Source organism: Eurytemora carolleeae, unplaced genomic scaffold (genome assembly GCF_000591075.1).
Source record: "Eurytemora carolleeae unplaced genomic scaffold, Eaff_2.0 scaffold1176, whole genome shotgun sequence".
Classification (NCBI taxonomy): domain Eukaryota; kingdom Metazoa; phylum Arthropoda; class Copepoda; order Calanoida; family Temoridae; genus Eurytemora; species Eurytemora carolleeae.
This window is the reverse complement of record NW_019397372.1, coordinates 24,891-46,007: the sequence shown is the minus strand read 5'-3', so window position 1 is coordinate 46,007 and position 21,117 is coordinate 24,891. Positions and strand designations below refer to the sequence as shown.

Sequence of the window (21,117 nt, the reverse complement as noted above, 5' to 3'; positions counted from 1 at the left end):
GGGCCCCCCCCCCCCCTACATCAAATGTGCCAACTCCACCATCCCCTTTTACAAAAGAAAAATTTTAAACACAAATTTTTAAAATTTTTATCATTCAAAAACCTTCCCTGGGGTCACGTGAAGTCCCACACAAAATCGGACCCAATCGGTTCAGCCGTTTTGACGCTTATTGGATACAACCAAACAAACGCACAAGCTAAATTTATATATAGATGGTCTTCCTAATTTGATTTTCACGAGAAAACAAAAGGTCAAATGTTTTATTTGACTATTTTACTATCCGTTTAATCAGATTTTTGTTTGTTCAGGAAGAAAGCAAAACTGCGCATCGAATATTTAAAACAATTGGAAGAAGAAAAAACCGCCGGCGGAACTGAACACAGGCGGACACCGGAGGAAACTACGAAACCATCAATTCAAAAGTTTCTGGTTGAAAACCAGGAATCTAGGTAATAGTTAAACAATAGTTAAACGGCTGGACCGAATGGGCTGAAATAAAAAAAAAATTCCAGGGCAACTCCGGGCCTTTAGCTAGTAATTGATATTTACTGATGATGTTATTTAAAATATAAATTTCAGATTCAGAAGATTTTGAAANATGGAAGAAGAAAAAACCGCCGGCGGAACTGAACACAGGCGGACACCGGAGGAAACTACGAAACCATCAATTCAAAAGTTTCTAGAACCCTTAACCTTAAAAATTAATTAAAAGAATGTTGTTTAGTTGTGATAGTGCTGACTTAGTTACCTGTGAGAAATGCTTGAAAATGATTTCAGCGTTTGAACTCCCTGAACACATAGATTATCATTACGCCAAGGTGATTTTTATATGTACATGAGATTGGAACTCACGTGTGGAATATTGTTTTTTTTAATGCTTGATTTCGATATCCAATGTGGGCACTTTTAAATATGAAGATAACTTGTGATCCATCAGTTAAAGTTTAACCTTACAGGGTATGATCATCAGGGGATCAGGGGATCCGTAGATCTGCATAAGATGAAGATCAATGCGTGATCTCAAGTTTTACAGCATTGAAGTTCTGACTTACGGTCCATACTTCTTTCATTGAAAGAGTTCTAATTTTCATAATTTGGATGATATAAAAGGAATTTATTAGGAGAGTGATTATTCAAAAAATTATTTTAAATAGTAAGATATCGCATATTTATTTTCAAATTTTTTTTTTAGGAATTACAGCGTGAGAATTCATTTGTCAAAACTATTGTTATTGACAAATCGAACAAAAATGGCGCGAAAATTGACGGAAAAAATGGAGGGAAACGAAAACGGTCTGTTCACAGTTCTGAGGCTGTGAAACGTCAGCACAAAGATATCAGTTCGTTCTTTAAAAAATCCTAGTTGAAATTTTTCATGTAAATTTTTCCCTGTGAAACCTGAAATGTGATATAATTGAAATTGTAAATTAGAAGTTAAAATTCTAACTGAATCCTATTGAACAAAAAACATCTTATTTATTTTTCAGATGAAAAAATGTCGGATAGCGACGAAGAAGAACTTTTTACATCAAGTAATAAATTAAATAGAAAATTGAAGGTTAATATTGATTAATTTAATTTAGGATCTACTTCAGCTCAAAACTGGACTCCCAGAAAAGTGATCTTACTAACAGGTTTGGAAATGGAAATACTTGTGGAATTAAGGTGTTTTTTGACATTGTAATTAGATCTTGAAATAGGTTAAGGTTAGATAAAGCTAAGCATGATGAATTTAATGGGAGTGCTAATATTGGGTAGTGGATTTAGTATTCAGAAAAAAACTACTCAATATTTAGTTTGGATACCCTCTGTGGGCCAGTTTCAATGGCATCATAAATTTTGTCGTAAAAAGTTGTCAAAATTTAATTTCATCCATAGATTTAACATAAAATTACGTAAGTTTTTAAAGGTCTTGCTGCTATTGGTGGATTTCTATTTGGATATGATACTGGTGTTGTCTCAGGAGCATTTATTCTCGTAAGAAGGTAACAAATACCATGTATTATTATGGAAAGAAAAATCACAGTACTCTTAAGTAAACTAGGAATTTTAATTGGCAATTAGATTTAATTTACAAGCTTTTGCATCCCAATTTTAATTTCTTTGATTGATTGATTGGTTTGAAAGGGATATGTCTCTGTCTGACACGTGGCAGGAGGTTCTAGTTTCCGGTACTCTGGTCTCAGCTTTTCTAACCGCTCTAACCACTGGAACTATAGCAGACAAGTAGTTTTTAAAATCTTGTTGAAGCTTCTTAAACTTATTGTTAAGATTTAAAACAAAAATTATTTTTTTTTGCACGAACCTATGAACATCTCCTTGACATGATTATTTTTAACTTCCCATATTGAGATTTGCCATGTGGAGTTTAACTTAAAACCTTACATAAGCCAAACTCTTATTTGCCCAAAAGTTCCTACAAACTATTTGACCAATGAAAGATCAGTTTATTTTGCATTAGCTGACATTTTACAATATTTGCCAATAAATGAGTATAACTGATCAATCAAAGGTTCTTCAAATCAAAACTTTAAATTATTTCTAATCCATAATGTTTGTTTTTTTCTTTTAGTTTTAAGATTCAGATTATCAAGTTAAGTGATTCATGTTAAATCTCAGTAAATAAATTTGGAAACAATTTTAGCTTATAAGTATTTGTTTAGGTTTGGGCGTCGGCCGACAATTTTGTTGGGCAGTTTTAACTTTGCAATAGGGTCCTTGGTGATGGCAGTTGCTTCAGGAAAGGTAATGATCTAATAGGGATTAGCGATTTACATTATTAAACGCTTTAACTTAAATATAACAATATTTTAAATTTATAATTTTTAGGAGATCTTATTGGTTGGACGGTTACTAGTTGGAGTAGGTGTAGGACTAGCCAGCACTACAGTTCCTTTGTACATAGGTAAATAGATTGAAAATAAGTAAACAAATACTTAATATCGTCTTCCACCCTAGTTAAAATCCGCCAAAAAAGAAAATGGAAATCTCCGAAACAGTAAATTGAATCAAGTAAAAATGTGATTAAATATTTATTAGCTTAAAGATACTTGAATCGGTTTCCTGTTTTAATGCTTAACTTTTATTGATCATTGATTATTGATCAATGATTGATTAGATAATTTTATAATTGAATGAGCACTTATCAGTGATCTTCTTTCTAATTGATCGAATAATTTAATTCAGGTGAAACGAGTACTCCTTCTCTAAGAGGTGCTCTTGTGACACTAAACACCTTGGCTATTGTGTTTGGTAATCCTTATTTGTTATATCCTTATTATTATTTTTATATTATTATTATTATTATTATCATCATTTAACCTACAGTTTAAGTATCATGCCCTGCAGGATATAATACTCGATGAGCTTATGGCCACCCACCCTTGTCTGCTTGGGTTGGTTGGGTGACAGTATATATTTTTTTTTAAACACGAGACCCTCAATTTGTAATGTTGCAAGTTTGATAAACAGCAGTACGGTTAACTCAAAGTTATAGTGTATCTATCCTCTTGAATTGTTTTTGTTTCAATTTGTTTCAAAATGTATTCTCCTACCAAATTGAAAACCAGAATTAATTAATTTTAAAAACTGTTTAGAGTAAGAAATATTTTGAACATGTTCATTGTTCAGGGCAGCTGGTTGCCAGCGTGTTATGCGGTGTCCTGGTCGATATTGAGGAGGGTTGGAGGTAAGCTGATTTTGATTTTATTTATATTGCAATTTTTTGTCTTCAATATACAGACTTCCTTCGCTTGATAGTTCTTAGACTAAGAACAGATTTATCATTTTTCTTGTGGCACTTTTTTTATGTCCAAAATTATATTTTTCATCTGATTTTATATTAATTGTTTATTAGATATATGCTTGGATTAGCCTTGGTACCTGCTGTAATTCAACTCATAGGCTTCTTTTTTATGCCTGAATCCCCAAGGTAAGTTCTAGTTAATATTTTTTAGGCCTGAACGCTCTTAAAAACTTAATAGCAGTAATTTGAATCTATTTAATCATGATGTGGAAATTTGGATCCGGTTAATCATGGTGTGGAAATTTGGATCCGGTAAATCATAGTGTGGAAATTTGTGGATTTTTGATCTGCACTAAGTTTGTTGGGCTTAATATTATTTCTTTGTTCCAAAATAGTAAAATACCAATGTTGAATCCTCTGTTTTTAAATAAAAGCAGGGAAAACATGGTTACTTGTTGCCTGAGGTACTAAGTTAACTTAAATTTTGCTTTGTTCTTTTAATATCTTGAAGAATAGATCTAGCAGCAGCACTGGATTAATTGCTCGAGCAAAGCCAGATCTATTGATGTTGCAGTGCTGTACTCCAAATTAATCTCCAGATCCTACAGCATTGTTGTTTAGGTTTCTAGTAAGACAGGGTAAATACACAGAAGCCCAGGAGGTTTTGATCTCCATTAGAAACCCTTATCATCAAATTCAGGCAGGGGTTTATACTGTCTTACACAACTTTTTCATCCCCGTTCTCAAACATTTGTTTTTTCTTATTTTGCTAGGATAGGGTCATATTGGTGGTCGGAGATAACAAATTGAGGTGTTAATCTATTGCCCCATTTCAGATTTTTTGAAAAATGGAAAAAGAAATGATTTTTTCAAGTATTTGCAAGTTGTAACCCCATTTTTTTGTCACCAAGGTTTGCATTTTGTAAAATATATAATACCCTGGACTCAGGAGGAGTTTGAAGATATCAAAGTGGACTGCAGCAGGGAAGACTTATTTATTTTTATTATTATGAAAGATCAAATCGTCATGAAGTTAAAGACTGCCTGTAATGTATCTAAGGATAATGCCCCATTATCTTGGAAAGAGACTTGCTGCTTATTTATAAAGTTGATGATTAGATATAAAAAGTTACGAATTTACCAGGGTATCTTTTATACCATGGCTTTTCTTTAAAATTAATTCCAGCTTTCTGTAGCAAAATTAAACACGAAAATATTTGCGACTGGAACCTTTTTGACCCCTCTCATATTGGACAATAATTTTCTTTCTTTATCCCTTTTTTTAAATGTCCAATTAGAGAATCTGGTTCCTTGTCAATGCTTGGATTCCTTAAATCTCTACCGGTTGACTCTATTGCAAGAAAAGCTTTATTTCTTGGTTGTCTTCTGCAGTTTTGCCAGCAATTGGCAGGTAGGTTTAAAATCAGGAAATAATTTTAGTTGCCTTCATTTATTTTTCCAAACATTAAAGTTGAGCAAACTTTTTTGACATACCCCATGTCCTCAAGTTGACATTCTCTTTGTCATAGTTAATTTTTATTTTTTTTATTCTACCATGCTTCTTTCCCTGTCTTTGCTTTATCCACCAAAATCCATCTGTTGTATATTTCCAGGTATTAATACTGTAATGTACTACGCGGCATCTATCATAAAAATGGCGGGAGCATCAAACCAAATGGCGGTCTGGTTCTCAGCTGTTACTGCCGCAATCAATTTTCTATTTACCATTTTGGGCCTTAAGCTGGTTCACATCATGACAAGGAAACCGAATATTTTTCAATCAATGGTTTTAAGACATAAAGTTTTTTATGTCAATTGTTGGTTTTTTAAAGGGTTTGTCAACATATTTGATTATTTCTCTTTAAAACCTTTTCTGTTAAACTACGGCATTGATTAGTCTTTTTTCCACCCAAATAAAGTTGATCTCTGATCATAGCTTGCATAATGCATATGCTGTGAAAATTCACAAGGATGGAAATATTACACTAAAATTAATACAAATTTATATCTATCAACATGGATTGGATATCATTGATATCCATAATCATGGATTGAATATCATTGATATCCATCGTCATGGATTGGATATCATTGATATCCATCGTCATGGATTGGATATCATTGATATCCATTATCATGGATTGAATATCATTGATATCCATCGTCATGGATTGGATATCATTGATATCCATGATAATGTATTAGATATCATTGATATCCATCATCATGGATTGAATATCATTGATATCCATCGTCATGGATTGGATATCATTGATATCCATGATAATGTATTGGATATCATTGATATCCATCATCATGGATTGGATATCATTGATATTCATCATCATTGATTGGATATCATTGATATCTATCATATTGGATTGAGTATCATTGATATCCATCGTCATGGATTGGTTATCATTGATATCCATCATCATTTATTGGATATCATTGTTATCCATCATCATGGATTGGATATCATTGTTATCCATGATAATGTATTGGATATCATTGATATCCATCATCATGTATTGGATATCATTGATATCCATGATAATGTATTGGATATCATTGATATCCATCGTCATGGATTGGATATCATTGATATCCATGATAATGTATTGGATATCTATTGGATATCATTGATATCCATCATATTGGATTGGATATCATTGATATCCATCATCATGTATTGGATATCATTGATATCCATCATCATGGATTGGATATCATTGATATCCATCATCATATATTGGATATCAATGAAAACGAAAAAATCTAACATGTTTAAAATATTCTGTTGTGAAGACGACGTTTGTTGTTTGTGAGTATGTGCTGTGTTATTGTGTCACTTCTGATAATATCAACCAGTTTTCTGTACATGGGAGACATCAAGATGCCAAATCAAACTTTAGGTATTAAATCAATTAATAAATTTCACTTTAAAGTCAAAGTAAAAAATGCAACTGTTCTTGGCGGACAGCCTAGTAACTTAGGCCATTGCCATTGCAGCCTGTTTGGCTAGAAGCACCAACCTTATTTTATTGAATATAGGACAGTTCATTTTGTGACTGATTTTATGGGATACAAGAGAAGGAAAAATGTTATGAACTTATATACTTTGTGTGACTTTGCTGAATAGCATTTGCGGGTGTAATGAATTTACTGTACGTACACTGTGAATCCCTATTTTAAAGATAATATTATTAGATTTCCCTATGTCAGGTTTGTCAATAGCAAATGAATCTCTGGCAAATGATTTTATTGAAGAAGCCTCAACTGATGATACATCTGTGACTGGTCCTGTCCTTATACTGGTGTCCCTATCCCTATATCTAATATCCTTTGCTCCAGGTAAAAAAGAACAAAAAAGATTTTCTAAACTTTTTCTTGAAAATAATATTTTACTTTTATTGAACGCTTCGCAAATACAAAATTAAACAGAATACATTTATCTTATAAATTTGATTTGATTTGATTTGATTTGATTTGATTTGATTTGATTTGATTTGATTTGATTTGATTTGATTTGATTTGATTTGATTTGATTTGATTTGATGTGATTTGATATTGTTTAGGGTTGGGACCCCTGCCCTGGACAATAAATAGTGAAATTCATCCTGGATACTGCAGGTGGGTTAATCAGTATTTTTAGCTGTTTTTTTCATGCTCTAAATAAAAAATTTGTTAAACACATTTATAAGTTCTTAACCAGGTTGATCTTCCTTCAGGAGGAGAATCAAAATTATATCCGTTTTTTTTTAAATTTCCAGTACTTCTTAAAGCAGTTAGCAACACAATCAGAAACAAGTTTTTAACATTAACATAAACAATTGACTTAATAATCTTTTTCATTAGAGCACAAGCCCAAAGTTTATCTACGAGCAGTAATTGGTTAGGAAATCTGCTGGTTTCCTTCACATTCCTTAGGTAACTTGGGTATTAATAGATATCGCTTTTAACAAACAATTGTTTGTTCTTTAATAATAATAATAATAATAATATCCATCGTCATGGATTGGATATCATTGTTATCCATCATCATGGATTGGATATCATTGTTATCCATCATCATGGATTGGATATCATTGATATCCATCATCATGGATTGGATATCATTGATATCCATCATCATGTATTGGATATCATTGATATCCATCATCATGGATAACTCACGTGTGGAATATTGTTTTTTTTTAAATGCTTGATTTCGATATCCAATGTGGGCACTTTTAAATATGAAGATAACTTGTGATCCATCAGTTAGACAATAGACAGTAGACAGTAGACTGTAGACTGTAGACTGTAGACTTTAGACTGTAGACAGTTTACATGGTAGACGTAAATGATAAACAATATTTTTTTTGGTATACTTTAAAGATGACCAAAAATATTGACCAATCAAGAAATATTACATGTGGGACAAAAATAAAACAGGAAATCAGAAAGAATAAATAAAAAACCGCATACCAAATAAACACTGTAAATTTGAGATATCATTTAAACCTTCCTAATCATTTAATGGTAAATCAAGTTTCTGCATAAAAAAATAATTGAAAATTTGTTTTTTGTAAAATAAATTATCAAAACCAAGCTGGATCCGGATCTATATTTTTACAAGACGGATTCAGGATCCGGATCCGCATCAAAATAAAATGGATCCAATTAGCACTACAAGAGATGAAAGCAATAAAATAACACAATATTGATTTCTAGGGTGTGAAGTTGGAAGAAGTTAGTTCACTGTTTAACGACCAAAATGAAACTGAAAGGTCTGGTCGAGTCTTCTACTCAAGAATTCCTTCTCCTAACCAATAGCAGCGTTATAAATAAAGGAATGTGTTAGGTTTTTTCCCAATGGCATTTTTCAAAGTGACAATTTCCCAAGTGGCGACTTCCCAAATGTACAGCTTCCCAAATGTGCAACTTCCCAAATGTGCAATTTCCCAAGCGGCAACTTCTCAAAGGTTAGGTTAATGGGGAGGCAAGTGCTGTGGCTAGGACGGGCTAGGGGGAGGGTCGAGTGCTGCGGCTAGAACAGGATAGGAGGGCCTAGCGCTGTGGCTAGGACATGCTTGGGAAGTTGCCACTTGGGAAGCTGCCACTTGGGAACCTGCAACTTGGGAAAATACTCTTGGGAAGTTGCCGCTTAAGAAAATGTCTGAGAGAAAGTACCGAACATTAAAAGAATAAGGACAATATTCATTCTAATTTGTTTGTTGCATTGAATCTGTGATATTTTAATGATATTTTTTTCATATTTTATTTGGGCATTTATTCTTCGGATTCATAATCATTTCCTTTGCATTATAGGTTGACAATTCATTCTTAAAGAAAAGACTTACTAATCTGTTCTTCAAAACATATTATATTATATTTTTAAATTTTTGTCGAAAAAGAACAGGGATAACTTTGCTGCATTTTCACATTGTGTTTACTTAATATCAACAAAAGTTAGATAAAAGTAAAAACAGAAACGGAGCATTGGCCTCAAAGTCTAGTTTATTTTAATCCCTTTACATTTGCAACCTAATGGGTTGTTGTTTTTGATGTTTTAAACTTTGATTATTAGATCTAGCAAAATATATTCTTGAAATATTAAGTTCTACGTCATCAGGTTGCAAAGATATAAGGAATAGAAAATTGATTGTGAGGCAAGTTTTCAGTTTACTTGTATCTTTTTAAACAGGCGCAAAGTCTAATCGACCCATGTTTCGTTGCATGACGGTCTATGTCTTTGAATAATAATAATAATAATCTTATTCCAAATTTTCAGATTAAAATGAGCGCTTTCCCGCGTCGTGTTCCCAAAGCTGTTGTTAAGGTAAATCCTAAAACATGATCCCAGGACATGGTATATAATTAGTCCCCAAAATCAAAAGATACAACCAATTAAATATCACGTATATTGGGATCGAACCTAAGAAACTTGAGATACAATTAATCCAAAGAAACATGAGATAAATATGATCCAAAGAACCATGAAATACAATTAATTCCAAGTAACATGAGATACAATTAATCCCAAGAAACATGAGATACAATTAATCCCAAGAAACATGAGATACAATTAATCCCAAGAAACATGAGATACAATTAATCGAAGAAAAATGAGATACAATGAATCCCAAGAAACATGAGATACAATTAATCCCAAGAAACATGAGATACAATTAATCCCAAGAAACATGAGATATACAATTAATCCTAAGAAACATTAGATAAATTTATCCTAAGAAACATGAGATACAATTTATCACAAGAAACATGAGATACAATTAGTCCCAAGATACATGAGATACAATTAATCACAAGAAACATAAGATACAATTAATCACAAGAAACATTAGATAAATTAATCCAAAGAAACATGAGATACAATTAAACCCAAGAAACATGAGATAAAATTAATCCCAAGATACATGAGATACAATTAATCACAAGAAACATGAGATACAATTAATCCCAAGGAATTGAGATACAATTAATCCCAAGAAACATGAGATACAATTAATCCCAAGATACATGAGATACAATTAATCACAAGAAACATGAGATACAATTAATCCCAAGAAACATGAGATACAATTAATCCCAAGAAATATGAGATACAATTTATCCCAAGAAACATGAAAAACTTTTTGTTCTCAATTTTTTTCTATAACTTTGTTGTTATCAACTTTTTCAGCCATCTTTTATGCTATACTTACTATACTTCTTTTTGTTATCAACTTTTTTGGTTACAACTTTTTTTGCCATAATTTTTTTGTTTTTCAATTTTTTGTGTTAAACTTTTTCTTCTCAACCTTTTTTGCTATCAACTTTTTTTGCTATACACTTTTTGTTATCATTTTTCATTTTTTTATCAACTTTTTTATTAGATTTTATCGTTTTAATAGGAAAATGTGAACCTCAGACGAGCCTTTGTTGGGGTGTTAACTGCTTCGCCACTGGTCGTAGGTAGGAGGCAGTGTTTCGGATACGTATCATTTTGATGCGGATCCGGATCCGCGGATCCGCATCCGTGATGATGGATCCGGATCCTGACTCTGATACGGATCCGGATCCGAAACACTGATATTAATAATTAATATAGTCTAATTCAGCCCTAGCTTGTTCCGATCACGTTCATCTTTTAAAAATGAATACTTTATATATTTGAAATTTGCGCCATGTGAGCATTTGCCGCTGAGTAATCCTAAAGTTAAAAATGTCGTCATTACTATTATATAAATGTAAACATTAAATTATTAAAGATAATTTTGAAAAATTTTCGTCATGTAAATAATACATTTACGAACCATTTTGATTTATTTATTCNTAAAAAAAATTAAAATACGGATCCGACCGGATCCGGATCCGAAACACTGGTAGGAGGAATCCATACAGTGGGACCCATTAAACTCTGGAGTAGGAAGACGACTTTTAGACTCAGAAATAGATCTTAAATAGTCCAATTAACACATAGAACACATTTTTTACGCCACAAGTTAATTTTCAAGCTAGTAATGAAACTATTTGCTTAATAACATTGTTTAAAAGTTATCTTCCATAAGTTAATGGGCCAGCTCTGCTTTAATAATATCAATAATTTAATTTCTCTACCACATTAAAGATGTTTTTGAAGTACTACTTCTTTTTATTATTAATTCATTCCAGAAAATGTTGCGCTAATACATTTCTCGNATCTCTGTCTCGAAATATATTTCCAAAATTCCTGTATTATTATACATAAAGATTGTCGTGACCATCTCCGTGTTGAGAAGTGTCTCTGATACGAGAAAATGGTAGATTTAAAGGGACTGTATTTCTAGTTGTAATTTTAAGAGGTCTGATTCACAGTGGTACTTATTAAAATATATTTAACTTTTTTTTTAGCTGAAGAAATTATTAACTCTCACAATTCCTTTGTTTCTGTTGCTAGAAATCCACAAGTCACTTTATGGAAAGCAAAGAATTTTAAATTAAAATTTTCAAAACTTTTAATCATACTGTTGTAAATGTTAAAAGAAATGGTCTATTGAAATTGTAAGTGACCGAAATGTTGCTCTCATTCTGGGCCGTAGGGCAATCTTTGATCGGTACGTTTTTATTTTTCTAATTAAAAATTTGGGCATTATTGTAAAGGTGAACAATCCCTTTAAAGGACAGAGGAATAATTCAAGGTTTAAACTATAGGTGGGGTTGGTGAATACCTAGGCTGGTGGAAGAAATTAGACCTTCCGGAGCCAGGTAAACAGTACTACTGTCATACAGAACTACAGTCAACCTCACAGTCACACAGAACTACTGTCAAACGTTACTACTTAAAACAGAACTTCTGTCAACCTCACAGTCGCACAGAACAACTGTCAAACGGTACTAGGCTGTCAAACTGAACTACTTTCAAACAGTACTATAGTCAACCAGATGAGGAAAAGAGGGTTTAAATAAATTAAGTACATGTTTGAAATCATGATAAATACAGATAAAACTAAATCAACCAAACTTAAACGGAGGGAGCTCAAGCCTACAACCTAGTTTGAAGGTTTGACAGTGATTATTATCATTATTATTATTATTAAACTACGAAGAACCCAGAATTAACCATGAAGAAAAATAAACAATCAACAAAATACAGAAATCTACCAATACATTCATTAAAAAAATTGTACAACAAATTTAATTTTATTAATTAAATTTTTCAGGAACCCCAGAGAGAATGCTTTTTGATACACAAAATAATGATATAAGGTAAATATATCTTTACATTTTTTCTTCTTTTGTTTGTTGTTTTTTGCTGGATACGAATTAACTCCAGATTTCGCATGAAAAGTGTTTACAAATTCTTCAATAGTAAACTGGAAAATTTTGTAATTTTTTTTTTGTCTAATGTTAACAGTTTTTTAAGAATGGGCAGTGGTACAATTCTCAAGAATTCTTAATTAATGGTAATACAGGGTTCTCAACAAAACATAAAGGTTAAGAGACGACTTGAAGATCATCTTTGATCTTTGAAACTCCAAAATAATGCCGCTAATTATTTCAAAGATCAAAGACGATCTTTTAGTCATCTCTCAACTGTCATGTTTCGTGGGACACCCTGTATAATGTATAATATTAATTAAGGACAATGAGACAGTGGATTGGATCTGTGCCGTCTCTATCCAGAACTGTTTCTATGATTCAGGTTAACCCTTGTTTGACAGTAGTTCTGTTTAACAGTAGATCAGTCTGACTGTAGTTCTGTTTGACAGTAGTTCTGTTTAACAGTAGATCAGTCTGACTGTAGTTCTGTTTGACAGTAGTTCTGTTAAACAGTAGATTAGTCTGACTGTAGTTCTGTTTGACAGTAGTTCTGTTTAACAGTAGATCAGTCTGACTGTAGTTCTGTTTGACAGTAGTTCTGTTAAACATTAGATCAGTCTGACTGTAGTTCTATTTAACAGTAGTTCTGTTTAACAGTAGATCAGTCTGACTGTAGTTCTTTTTGACAGTAGTTCTGTTTAACAGTAGATCAGGCTGACTGTAGTTCTGTTTGACATTAGTTCTGTTTAACTGTAGTTCAGTCTGACTGTAGTTCTGTTAGACAATAGTTCTGGTAGACATTAGTTCTGTTAGACAGCAGTTCTGTTAGACAGCAGTTCTGTTAGACAGCAGTTATGTTTGACAGTAGTTCTGTTAGAAAGTCTGGCTCTAGTACGATCAGTTTGATCATCGTCGTATTACGATCGTAATTTCAAGTGTCCCTCCATCTAAAGAGAGGTATGCCCGACTCACAAATTTACCCTTGAAACCTATATTAGATCAATAGTTTTGAAGCTAACGTCGTTTTTCAACCTTAAAATGTGTTTAATTCTGATAATTCCCGCGGAAATGATTCAAATTAAAAATCATCAGTCTTTAAATTATAAACATGGGTATCTAATTCATTAATACAAAGCTTTGAATGGTATCGATGTGAATTGGATACACACTCTGAAAATGAAGGGTCACTTGAAACTATCCTAGACTATCCCAGAAACTATAGAAGCTGTAATTGCGTTTCATGTCTATAAAAGTCTAGTTATAATCTTAGCTTTTTGTTGTTAATTTGTGTTACTAAAAAAAGATCTGTTTTTAATGGTAGATTTTCGAGGGGAGGAAGGACAACCACAACAATTCCTAGTGTTAACATAATTAAGGGACCATTAATTTGAAGTGTTTCATGTTCAATTCACAACATTCCCCTTTAATGCTTTAGATTTTTTTTTAAATTGAGGTTTTCTGTAAAAAAAAATACTTTCGGGTTTATCCAGCAGAGAAACTGGAGAAATTAAGAGACTTTATATATTTTATACGACTGAAAAACGAAGATAATGTTCTCAGTGCGAAACTTTATAGGGCTAAAGAGTATTGTTGTGTGTCGGTCATCCTACACTTTAAATTCGGGGAAACATGCAATTATGTCGGCAGTCTCTTTTTTGTAGTCTTTTTTTTCAGGAAACAGAAAAGAAATTGTTCCAGATGGATATGTCGATAGGAGTCAAGAAATTTATCCTGGATGAAAAGTAGGGATTTTCTTGAGTTTTTAGAAGTTTTCAAATGGGTTATGTATCTCTATAGTTCTCTATGGTTTATCTATGGTTATCTATGGTTATCTAAGGTTCTCTATGGTTCTTTATGGTTCTCTATGGTTCTTTGCGGTTTAATATGGTTCAATTTGTTTTTTTCTGATTCTCTCTGGTTCTCTAAGGTTCTCTTTGATCCTCAATGGTTCTCTCTATGGTTCTCTATGATTTTCTATAGTCCTCCAAGGTTCTCCATCCATGTTATTTTTAGTTTTTAGAAGTAAATTTATTGCTTCTAAATATAAATACATATTAAATAAAGAGTGTATAAAAGGAGAGGAAGTTGAGTATGCGTTCTCTAGTTCCAGGATCCGACACTTCTAATTTGCAGATTTTATTATCCTCGTTCGGGGATTTCTATCTTTTCAAGTTTTTATTTATTTCCGGTTAAATTGTTTTATATCTCATTTAAATAATCCTATTTGAGAATACAGTGGGACCCTTTAAAGTGTGGAATAGAAACACAACCATTAGACTAAAGTTGTGGCATCAATTAGATCAAACAATCAATATGTAAATCATCTTTGAAAATGGACTTAACTCGTACTCTAAAATCAAAAACCCTTCTTCTATGTGCATCTAAGTTTGTTAAAATAAATGGAGGATTCTGTCAAAACATTAAAATAGATAAATGAAATTGTGTTACAATAATTATAACATTGGTAACATATGTATCAAATAAATATGCTTTAATGATTAAAACAATCCAAATAGATCAATGATGACACCACTACTGTATTGTCTGGGTTCCTATCTTTTGCTTGATATGTTTGAAGCTATAGTTAAAACATTTTCTATTTGTTGAGTTCATTAGAGGTCATTAGAGGCCATTAAAATTCAACTCAATTTTATTTTAGGAAATTCGAACACTAATTAGGCGTGCAACCAAAAAAATGGAAGATTTGTATCAATAATTAAGGCAGCGACCCCCCCCCCTCATCAAATAGGACATCTCCTCCATACCCTTTTATTTATTTTTTATTTTATTTTAAGTGCTGCTAAGAATGAGGAGGGGGTTGAGGTGGATTCTCTTATTTTTACACAAGCCCCACCAAAGCTTAAGGAAATTAACAAAGTTCAAATTAATTAGTTTTTAAAGTTTTTCTTTCAATATTGTGTTTGGCGCCTATTTTAACTTTAGACTTAGGGTTTAGAATAAAAATCTCAAAATTTGAAAAGTTGTCAAATTAATTGATTATTCGCCACAAACTATAATTTTCTATTACCTATATATTTGCAACATAATGGTGAATTCTTGGTGCTCTTTTCAATTTTAGATTATTGGTTTAAAAATCTCAACATTTGCAAAGATTTAGGTTTTGAGTTCAGCTTGATGCATTGTCAAATGAATTGATTATTTGCCACAAACATAATGGTGAAACTTTATAATACATCAAATTTTAATAAGGTGATTTAATAGTAAAATATCATGTTGTATAGATTTTAGAAATTAGATTTTAGCGGATTTTTAGTTTTTTTTAAAGTTTGATTAGTTTTTAAAGTTGAACTTTGTAATGTACAATCAGGGGGATTCTTTAATTGTTGTGACATCATCAAAAAAATCTGACACAGAAAAACAAGATGGAGGACAACCAGATGGCGGATTAAAAAATGGCGGGAAAACAGCTGAATCATAAAAAATCTCAAAAACTAAATTTAATATTTCTAGTATAAAATTGTCAGAGGAGTAATAGTCTGATTTTTATTGCAGAAGACAAAATGTCCAAATTGTCGAGGCGGAAGAAGGCATCAAAAAAGTTATTGGTCGACGATAGTGGAGAGGATTTCAAGGTGGAGGATCAACAAGAATGCCGCAACAATTTGTAAGTACAAAAATCTATTTTTGTTTTTATTTTTTATTACGAAATAAGAGGTTCTTTTTAAATATAAGTTTGACAAAATTGGTTGAAACAAAGATTTTAAAGGGACTGTAAACGTAATGTTAGATTACACTCCGTTTGCAGGCTGGCATGTCCGATTCAGAACCATACTCTTTGAACCTCCTTTAGATTAAAAGAAACAGACGCTGAAAAAGAGAATAAGGATGAGAACATGCGAAGAGGAGGAGAAGAAGAAGAAGAAGAAGACAACGACGAAGAAGATGGAGAAAACTCTAAACAAGAAAAGGGAGAAAAACAGAATTTGCCCGATTGTCCTTTTTGTGGAAAAGACTTTAGGTAACAAAACATAGTTATGTTTAAGTTAATTACATCCCAAACAGAGGCTTATTCAAGGGGGGGTGGGTGGCGGCATTGGGGCTTAGCCCCCCTCCACGGACCACTGAAATCCAGACAAATTCCATAATAAGCCCCTGACCTCAAATCTTTTGTTTTTCAGGAGCGCACTGACCTCTGTGCGCGCCGGTCATCTGAAGTCCTGCGCGCGTAAGAAAGGTGTTGCCACCAGCACGCTCATGGAGGTTGTTCAATTGGAACGGAAACAGGCAGAAGAACGCAAAGGAACGGTATAAACCAATTTCTTAATACAGTAAGATTCATAAAATTGTGGCTTAGAAAAGACGACATTAAACCAATTTTATGTGTATTTGGTGTTGTTACCAAACAAATAGTTAAACGTTTATTGGACACCAACAGACAGATAAATAAGCCGAAAATATATATTGATTAAAAAAATCGATTCTGTTGAATATGAAAACAACCATTCTATCAATCTTATGTGTATTTGCTGTTGTCAAGTAGCAAATAGATTTGCAAATAGTAGCTTGAAGATCAAATTATTAATAGAAATCTGTGTACACTGCATAATTGCTGTTTTTTATGTTCATTAAGCTATTTAAAATCATAACTTGAGATTAAGTCGTCTTTCTATTCTATAGATGTACGAGGTCCGGTGTAAAAGATTATTATTAGTCATCTATACTTAAATATGTCCTGTATTCAGAAGAAAAAAAATTAAATTGGTTTTTGTGTTGTTAGCACTTGGGCTTCGACCCCCCTCTCCTCTTCCGGACAGGAACAAACGGAAACCGGAAGTAGTGAAAAGACCGAGGTAGAGTTTTTAACAACTAGTTAGCACATTTTATAGCGGTCCCCAGAATGCAAAGGAACCTGAAAAGTAAACCGATTTAATTTGAATTTTACTTACTGTTGGTAAATTATATTTTTATTTTTTATATTTTGCTTAATTTGTTATAATATTTATAATATTTACTGCAGAAAAATTTATGATTTGATTTGATTTGAAATGTATTTCTAACAAAAGCATAAGTCCCCCCTCTCCCTTCTGGTTATCATTTCCAGGTCCCGGTATAAAAAAAAACATTTATTTTTTCGATTTGAGCATATTTCAATCGGAGTTTCTACCTTTTCTTTATTATGCTCAATGCACATTGCAGATGCTCAACCCTCTCCTGAGAAAAATTTTAATTGCGTTCATGATTAGTTGGAGGTAAACCCTTTACATGTCTCATTTTCTCTTGGACAATTGAAATCAATATCATTCTTAAACCTCCATCAACTGTTTCAGCTTTATTTTAAAGTAAAGAAGTATATTTGTAAAAAGATATATTTGTTGTCTTGGACATTGAGTAGCCGACTTTTAGTTTGCGAAACATGACTAGACTTGGAAAAAGCATTTGACATTCCAATAAAATATGATAAATGCTATTGATATTATCTAAGGTGCAACTATTGGTTTTCTTTGCACGGGGGGGGGGTAAACCTTCACATATTAGTAGTTTGATCAATTTGAAACGCAATAAAAAGTTTCCTACCAGGACTGAAGATGAGGGTGGAGCAGATCCTGATCTTGCATTAGCTCTGGCTCTTTCTCTCTCTGTTCAACAACCCTCGCAGGTTGGTCTTTTTTTCTGCTTGAGTTGATGGATGGGTTTTAGTAGGTTTTTTTTTTTCATGTGCTGTAATGTAAGGTTGATTGTGTTGGTTATTTTATATATTTTGGTTGATCGGGTGGCCGGTTGGTTGGTTGGTTAGTTAGTCAGTTAGTTGGTTGGTTGTTTGGTTGGTTGTTTGGTTGGTTGGTTGGTTGGTTGGTTGTTTGTTTGTTTGTTTGTTTGTTTGTTTGTTTGCTTGCTTGCTGGCTTGCTGGCTTGCTTGCTTGCTTGGTTGGTTGCTTGGTTGCTTGGTTGGTTAGGTGGTTGGTTAGTCGATTGATTGATAGGTTGATTGATTGATTGATTGATTGATTGATTGATTGATTGATTGATTGATTAAATCAGGTTGAAATTGACCAGAAAAGGACAGGCGTACCATCAAGTCCTAAAATGTGGCTTCCACAACCTCCAAAGGTAAAAGGTTTCTCCAGTGTCCAATAATAAAATCTGGCACAATCACTTGTTTGCTCAAATTTTGTCAATTCTCTTTATCTCGAATATCTCAGTCCACTCTTATTTAGTTATTATAAAATATTTTTACCCCTTTTAAATTTGTGAATACTTCCTTTAGGAGGATACTAAGAAGCGGCGAGGAGGCCGGAAAGGTTGGAGGCCGCCGACTATCCTCGAATGTAGAACAGGAGCAGAAAGGGAGAGAATTATTGGTAATATTACTTTTTTTACTTTTTTGTGGAAATGCATTAATAATTTCGATAATGATTATCATCATAATCGACATCATTATTATCAAAATCATCCTCATTGTCATCATTATCATTATCATCATAATCATCATCATTATCATCAATATCGTCATTGTCATCATTATCATTATCATCATCATCATAATCATTATTATTATCATCAATATCGTCACTATCATCATTATCATCATTATCATCACTATCATCATCATCATCATCATCATCATCACGATTATCACAATCATCACAATCATCACGATCATCACGATCATCACGATCATCACGATTATCACGATTATCACGATCATCACTATCATCACTATCATCACTTTCATCACTAACATCACTATCATAAATATCAACATAATCATCACGATCATCACGATCATCACTATCATCATTATCATCACTTTCATCATTATCATCATTATCATCATTATCATTAGTCTTGCTATCATCATTATCATCATCCTCATTATCATCGGAAGGCCATCGGATCCATGTACTAAACGCATCTTCAGTAGTCTTAAATTAGATTAAATTAAATTGAGATATTTTTCTACAAACATGAAATCAGATATAATTTTTGCTCTGCACGTATTGAACTAACATTTTACCAAGCTCTCATTTCTCTCGGGTACGAACACATATTGTAATATTTAATGCATGAATAATTTCAAATATTTCATTCTTCAGTCTTGTTTTTTTTATTTTGGTTTTAATTTATTTCAATGTTATTTTAAGTTTATTTATTCATTTTTTGTTATTTTCTTTAACTAAACTGTATTTAAGGAGAAAGAGTTGGCAGTATCCTTTACCCAGAGAACCCCCCTCTTCTTCCCAAAATTATCAGGTTTTTCTCATAGCCCATTTTCTACTTTTTATTCTTCCCAATATCTACAATTCTTCTTATATTTTGTTATTTGTGCTTGTAGCCCCTGTTTTTTTATATTTTTATTTTTTATTTTGATTGAATTATTAGTTCTTTATATTTTTATTTCTATTTTTCTTAAGTGTCCTGAACCGCGATTTAAAAGCTTCAACTCGGGTCGTAATTCCTTAATCCCAGCCGTAAACCCAATCTAAGACCCAACTTTGACAACAGCTTGTGTCACGTGATTGACAGCTTCGAAATATTAGGCTCGACTTGAGTAGTTAGGCCCGATGAAAATAAAATCGACCTTGGTTGGTTTTAGTGGAGAATAAGGCTCAATGTTGAGCCTTGTTCTCATCAAAACCCGGAATTCGCCAATTCAAACCATGAGAATCCGTCAAATACAATATAAAACCGGTTTTAGAAACACAAATCTGTGGAAAATTAGATGCAACTTAAATCCGAAAGCTCAAGCCGTAAAAGGCCCAGCGACAGCTTAGACCCGAGATGTATTTTCTTGAATCGCGGGCTCTGGATCATGAATATTAAATTCATCCTTTCTTCTTCCTTCCATATATTCATTCATTCACTCACCTATTAATGCATTCATTGATTTGTGTAGAAGGTGGGAGGGTGGTAGACTCTGCGCCCCTGATCTCCTGAGTATCCAGGGAACCTACATTTTATTATCTATCTATCTATCTATCTATCGGTCTATCTGTCTATCAATCTAGCCATCTATCTGCATGTATGTCTATCTTTCTGCATGTATGTCTGTCTATCTATACATCTGTACATCTATCTGTCTGTCTATCTATCTATATGTTTTTCTATCTATATTGCTATCTAAATATCTATCTATCTATCTATCTATCAGTGTATATATCTATCTATTTATCAATCTATCCATACATCCTTCTATTTATTTATCTATCTATCTATTTATGTATCTATCTGTCTGTCTATCTGGCTTATTGACTTATTGGGTGAAATAGGTCTGGTACAGTTTATACCTACATTGGAACCTATTTACCTGTGGAATAGGAAAGACGACCTGTAAGCAATCTTGTATATTAGATGTTATAATAAAGCAAATAGTTTTCCCAGTAGCTTGAAAATAAGCTTGTTAACATTGTACAAAACACAAGTTCTGTTTTTCATATTATTGGACAATTTGATTCATTTCAGAATAATAGTTGCTTCCTGTTTCACAGTTTTATTGGACAATTTGATTCATTTCAGAATAATAGTTGCTTCCTGTTTCACAGTTTTATTGGACAATTTGATTCATTTCAGAATAATAGTTGCTTCCTATTTCACAGTTTTATTGGATAATTTGATTCATTTCAGAA

At 32.6% G+C, this 21,117-nt stretch overlaps 4 protein-coding genes across 8 annotated transcripts in view; all 4 read left to right on the top strand.

The window, feature by feature from the left end:
• LOC111713821 (DNA polymerase eta) overlaps positions 1-1,488 on the top strand; it is a 10,493-nt gene extending 9,005 nt beyond the window's left edge. Inside the window, exons 19-21 of one of the 2 annotated variants that reach the window (XM_023488770.1) lie at positions 309-449; positions 725-818; positions 1,193-1,488. In XM_023488770.1, the coding sequence (XP_023344538.1) occupies positions 309-449; positions 725-818; positions 1,193-1,363 (406 nt within the window). In that variant the 3' untranslated portion in view covers positions 1,364-1,488. The remainder of the gene's footprint in view (positions 1-308; positions 450-724; positions 819-1,192) is intronic. The other variant, XM_023488771.1, reaches the window with a different exon arrangement.
• Positions 1,441-7,679, top strand: LOC111713822 (proton myo-inositol cotransporter). The gene is made up of 17 exons (XM_023488773.1): positions 1,441-1,532; positions 1,584-1,634; positions 1,910-1,985; positions 2,128-2,226; positions 2,664-2,745; positions 2,830-2,905; positions 3,187-3,252; positions 3,631-3,688; positions 3,857-3,931; positions 4,367-4,445; positions 4,695-4,729; positions 5,044-5,156; positions 5,359-5,506; positions 6,554-6,660; positions 6,971-7,099; positions 7,324-7,378; positions 7,604-7,679. Exons 1-17 carry the CDS (start codon positions 1,496-1,498, stop codon positions 7,677-7,679), a joined length of 1,362 nt encoding a protein of 453 aa, XP_023344541.1. The 5' UTR covers positions 1,441-1,495.
• Positions 7,680-8,444: 765 nt separating this feature from the next.
• On the top strand, positions 8,445-16,047 carry LOC111713820 (uncharacterized). 3 transcript variants are annotated; one of them, XM_023488769.1, is made up of 9 exons: positions 8,445-8,591; positions 8,940-9,569; positions 10,645-10,705; positions 11,924-11,977; positions 12,433-12,478; positions 12,854-12,914; positions 14,207-14,274; positions 15,328-15,397; positions 15,861-16,047. In XM_023488769.1, the coding sequence occupies exons 2-9, from the start codon at positions 9,477-9,479 to the stop codon at positions 15,969-15,971; spliced, it is 564 nt and encodes a 187-aa protein (XP_023344537.1). In that variant the 5' UTR covers positions 8,445-8,591; positions 8,940-9,476; the 3' UTR covers positions 15,972-16,047. The 3 variants fall into 3 exon arrangements, with proteins under 3 accessions (XP_023344537.1, XP_023344536.1, XP_023344535.1); XM_023488768.1 differs by having other exon boundaries at positions 8,934-9,569; XM_023488767.1 differs by having other exon boundaries at positions 8,888-9,569.
• Positions 16,040-21,117, top strand: part of LOC111713819 (uncharacterized) — a 22,232-nt gene continuing 17,154 nt past the window's right edge. For both annotated transcript variants that reach the window (XM_023488765.1, XM_023488766.1), the window contains exons 1-9: positions 16,040-16,157; positions 16,344-16,511; positions 16,672-16,793; positions 17,271-17,343; positions 18,071-18,149; positions 18,533-18,601; positions 18,759-18,852; positions 19,684-19,744; positions 20,388-20,436. In XM_023488765.1, the coding sequence (XP_023344533.1) occupies positions 16,054-16,157; positions 16,344-16,511; positions 16,672-16,793; positions 17,271-17,343; positions 18,071-18,149; positions 18,533-18,601; positions 18,759-18,852; positions 19,684-19,744; positions 20,388-20,436 (819 nt within the window). In that variant the 5' untranslated portion in view covers positions 16,040-16,053. The remainder of the gene's footprint in view (positions 16,158-16,343; positions 16,512-16,671; positions 16,794-17,270; positions 17,344-18,070; positions 18,150-18,532; positions 18,602-18,758; positions 18,853-19,683; positions 19,745-20,387; positions 20,437-21,117) is intronic.

Coding starts and splice junctions, on each gene's coding strand:
- LOC111713822 (XM_023488773.1), top strand. CDS start 1,496: ATGTCGGATAGCGACGAAGAAGAACTTTTTACATCAA. Junction 3,253..3,630: donor CACCTTGGCTATTGTGTTTG/GTAATCCTTATT, acceptor TTCATTGTTCAG/GGCAGCTGGTTGCCAGCGTG. Junction 6,661..6,970: donor GATGCCAAATCAAACTTTAG/GTATTAAATCAA, acceptor TCCCTATGTCAG/GTTTGTCAATAGCAAATGAA.
- LOC111713820 (XM_023488769.1), top strand. CDS start 9,477: ATGTCTTTGAATAATAATAATAATAATCTTATTCCAAATTTTCAGATT. Junction 9,570..10,644: donor TTCCCAAAGCTGTTGTTAAG/GTAAATCCTAAA, acceptor TCGTTTTAATAG/GAAAATGTGAACCTCAGACG. Junction 12,915..14,206: donor GAACTGTTTCTATGATTCAG/GTTAACCCTTGT, acceptor CTTTTTTTTCAG/GAAACAGAAAAGAAATTGTT.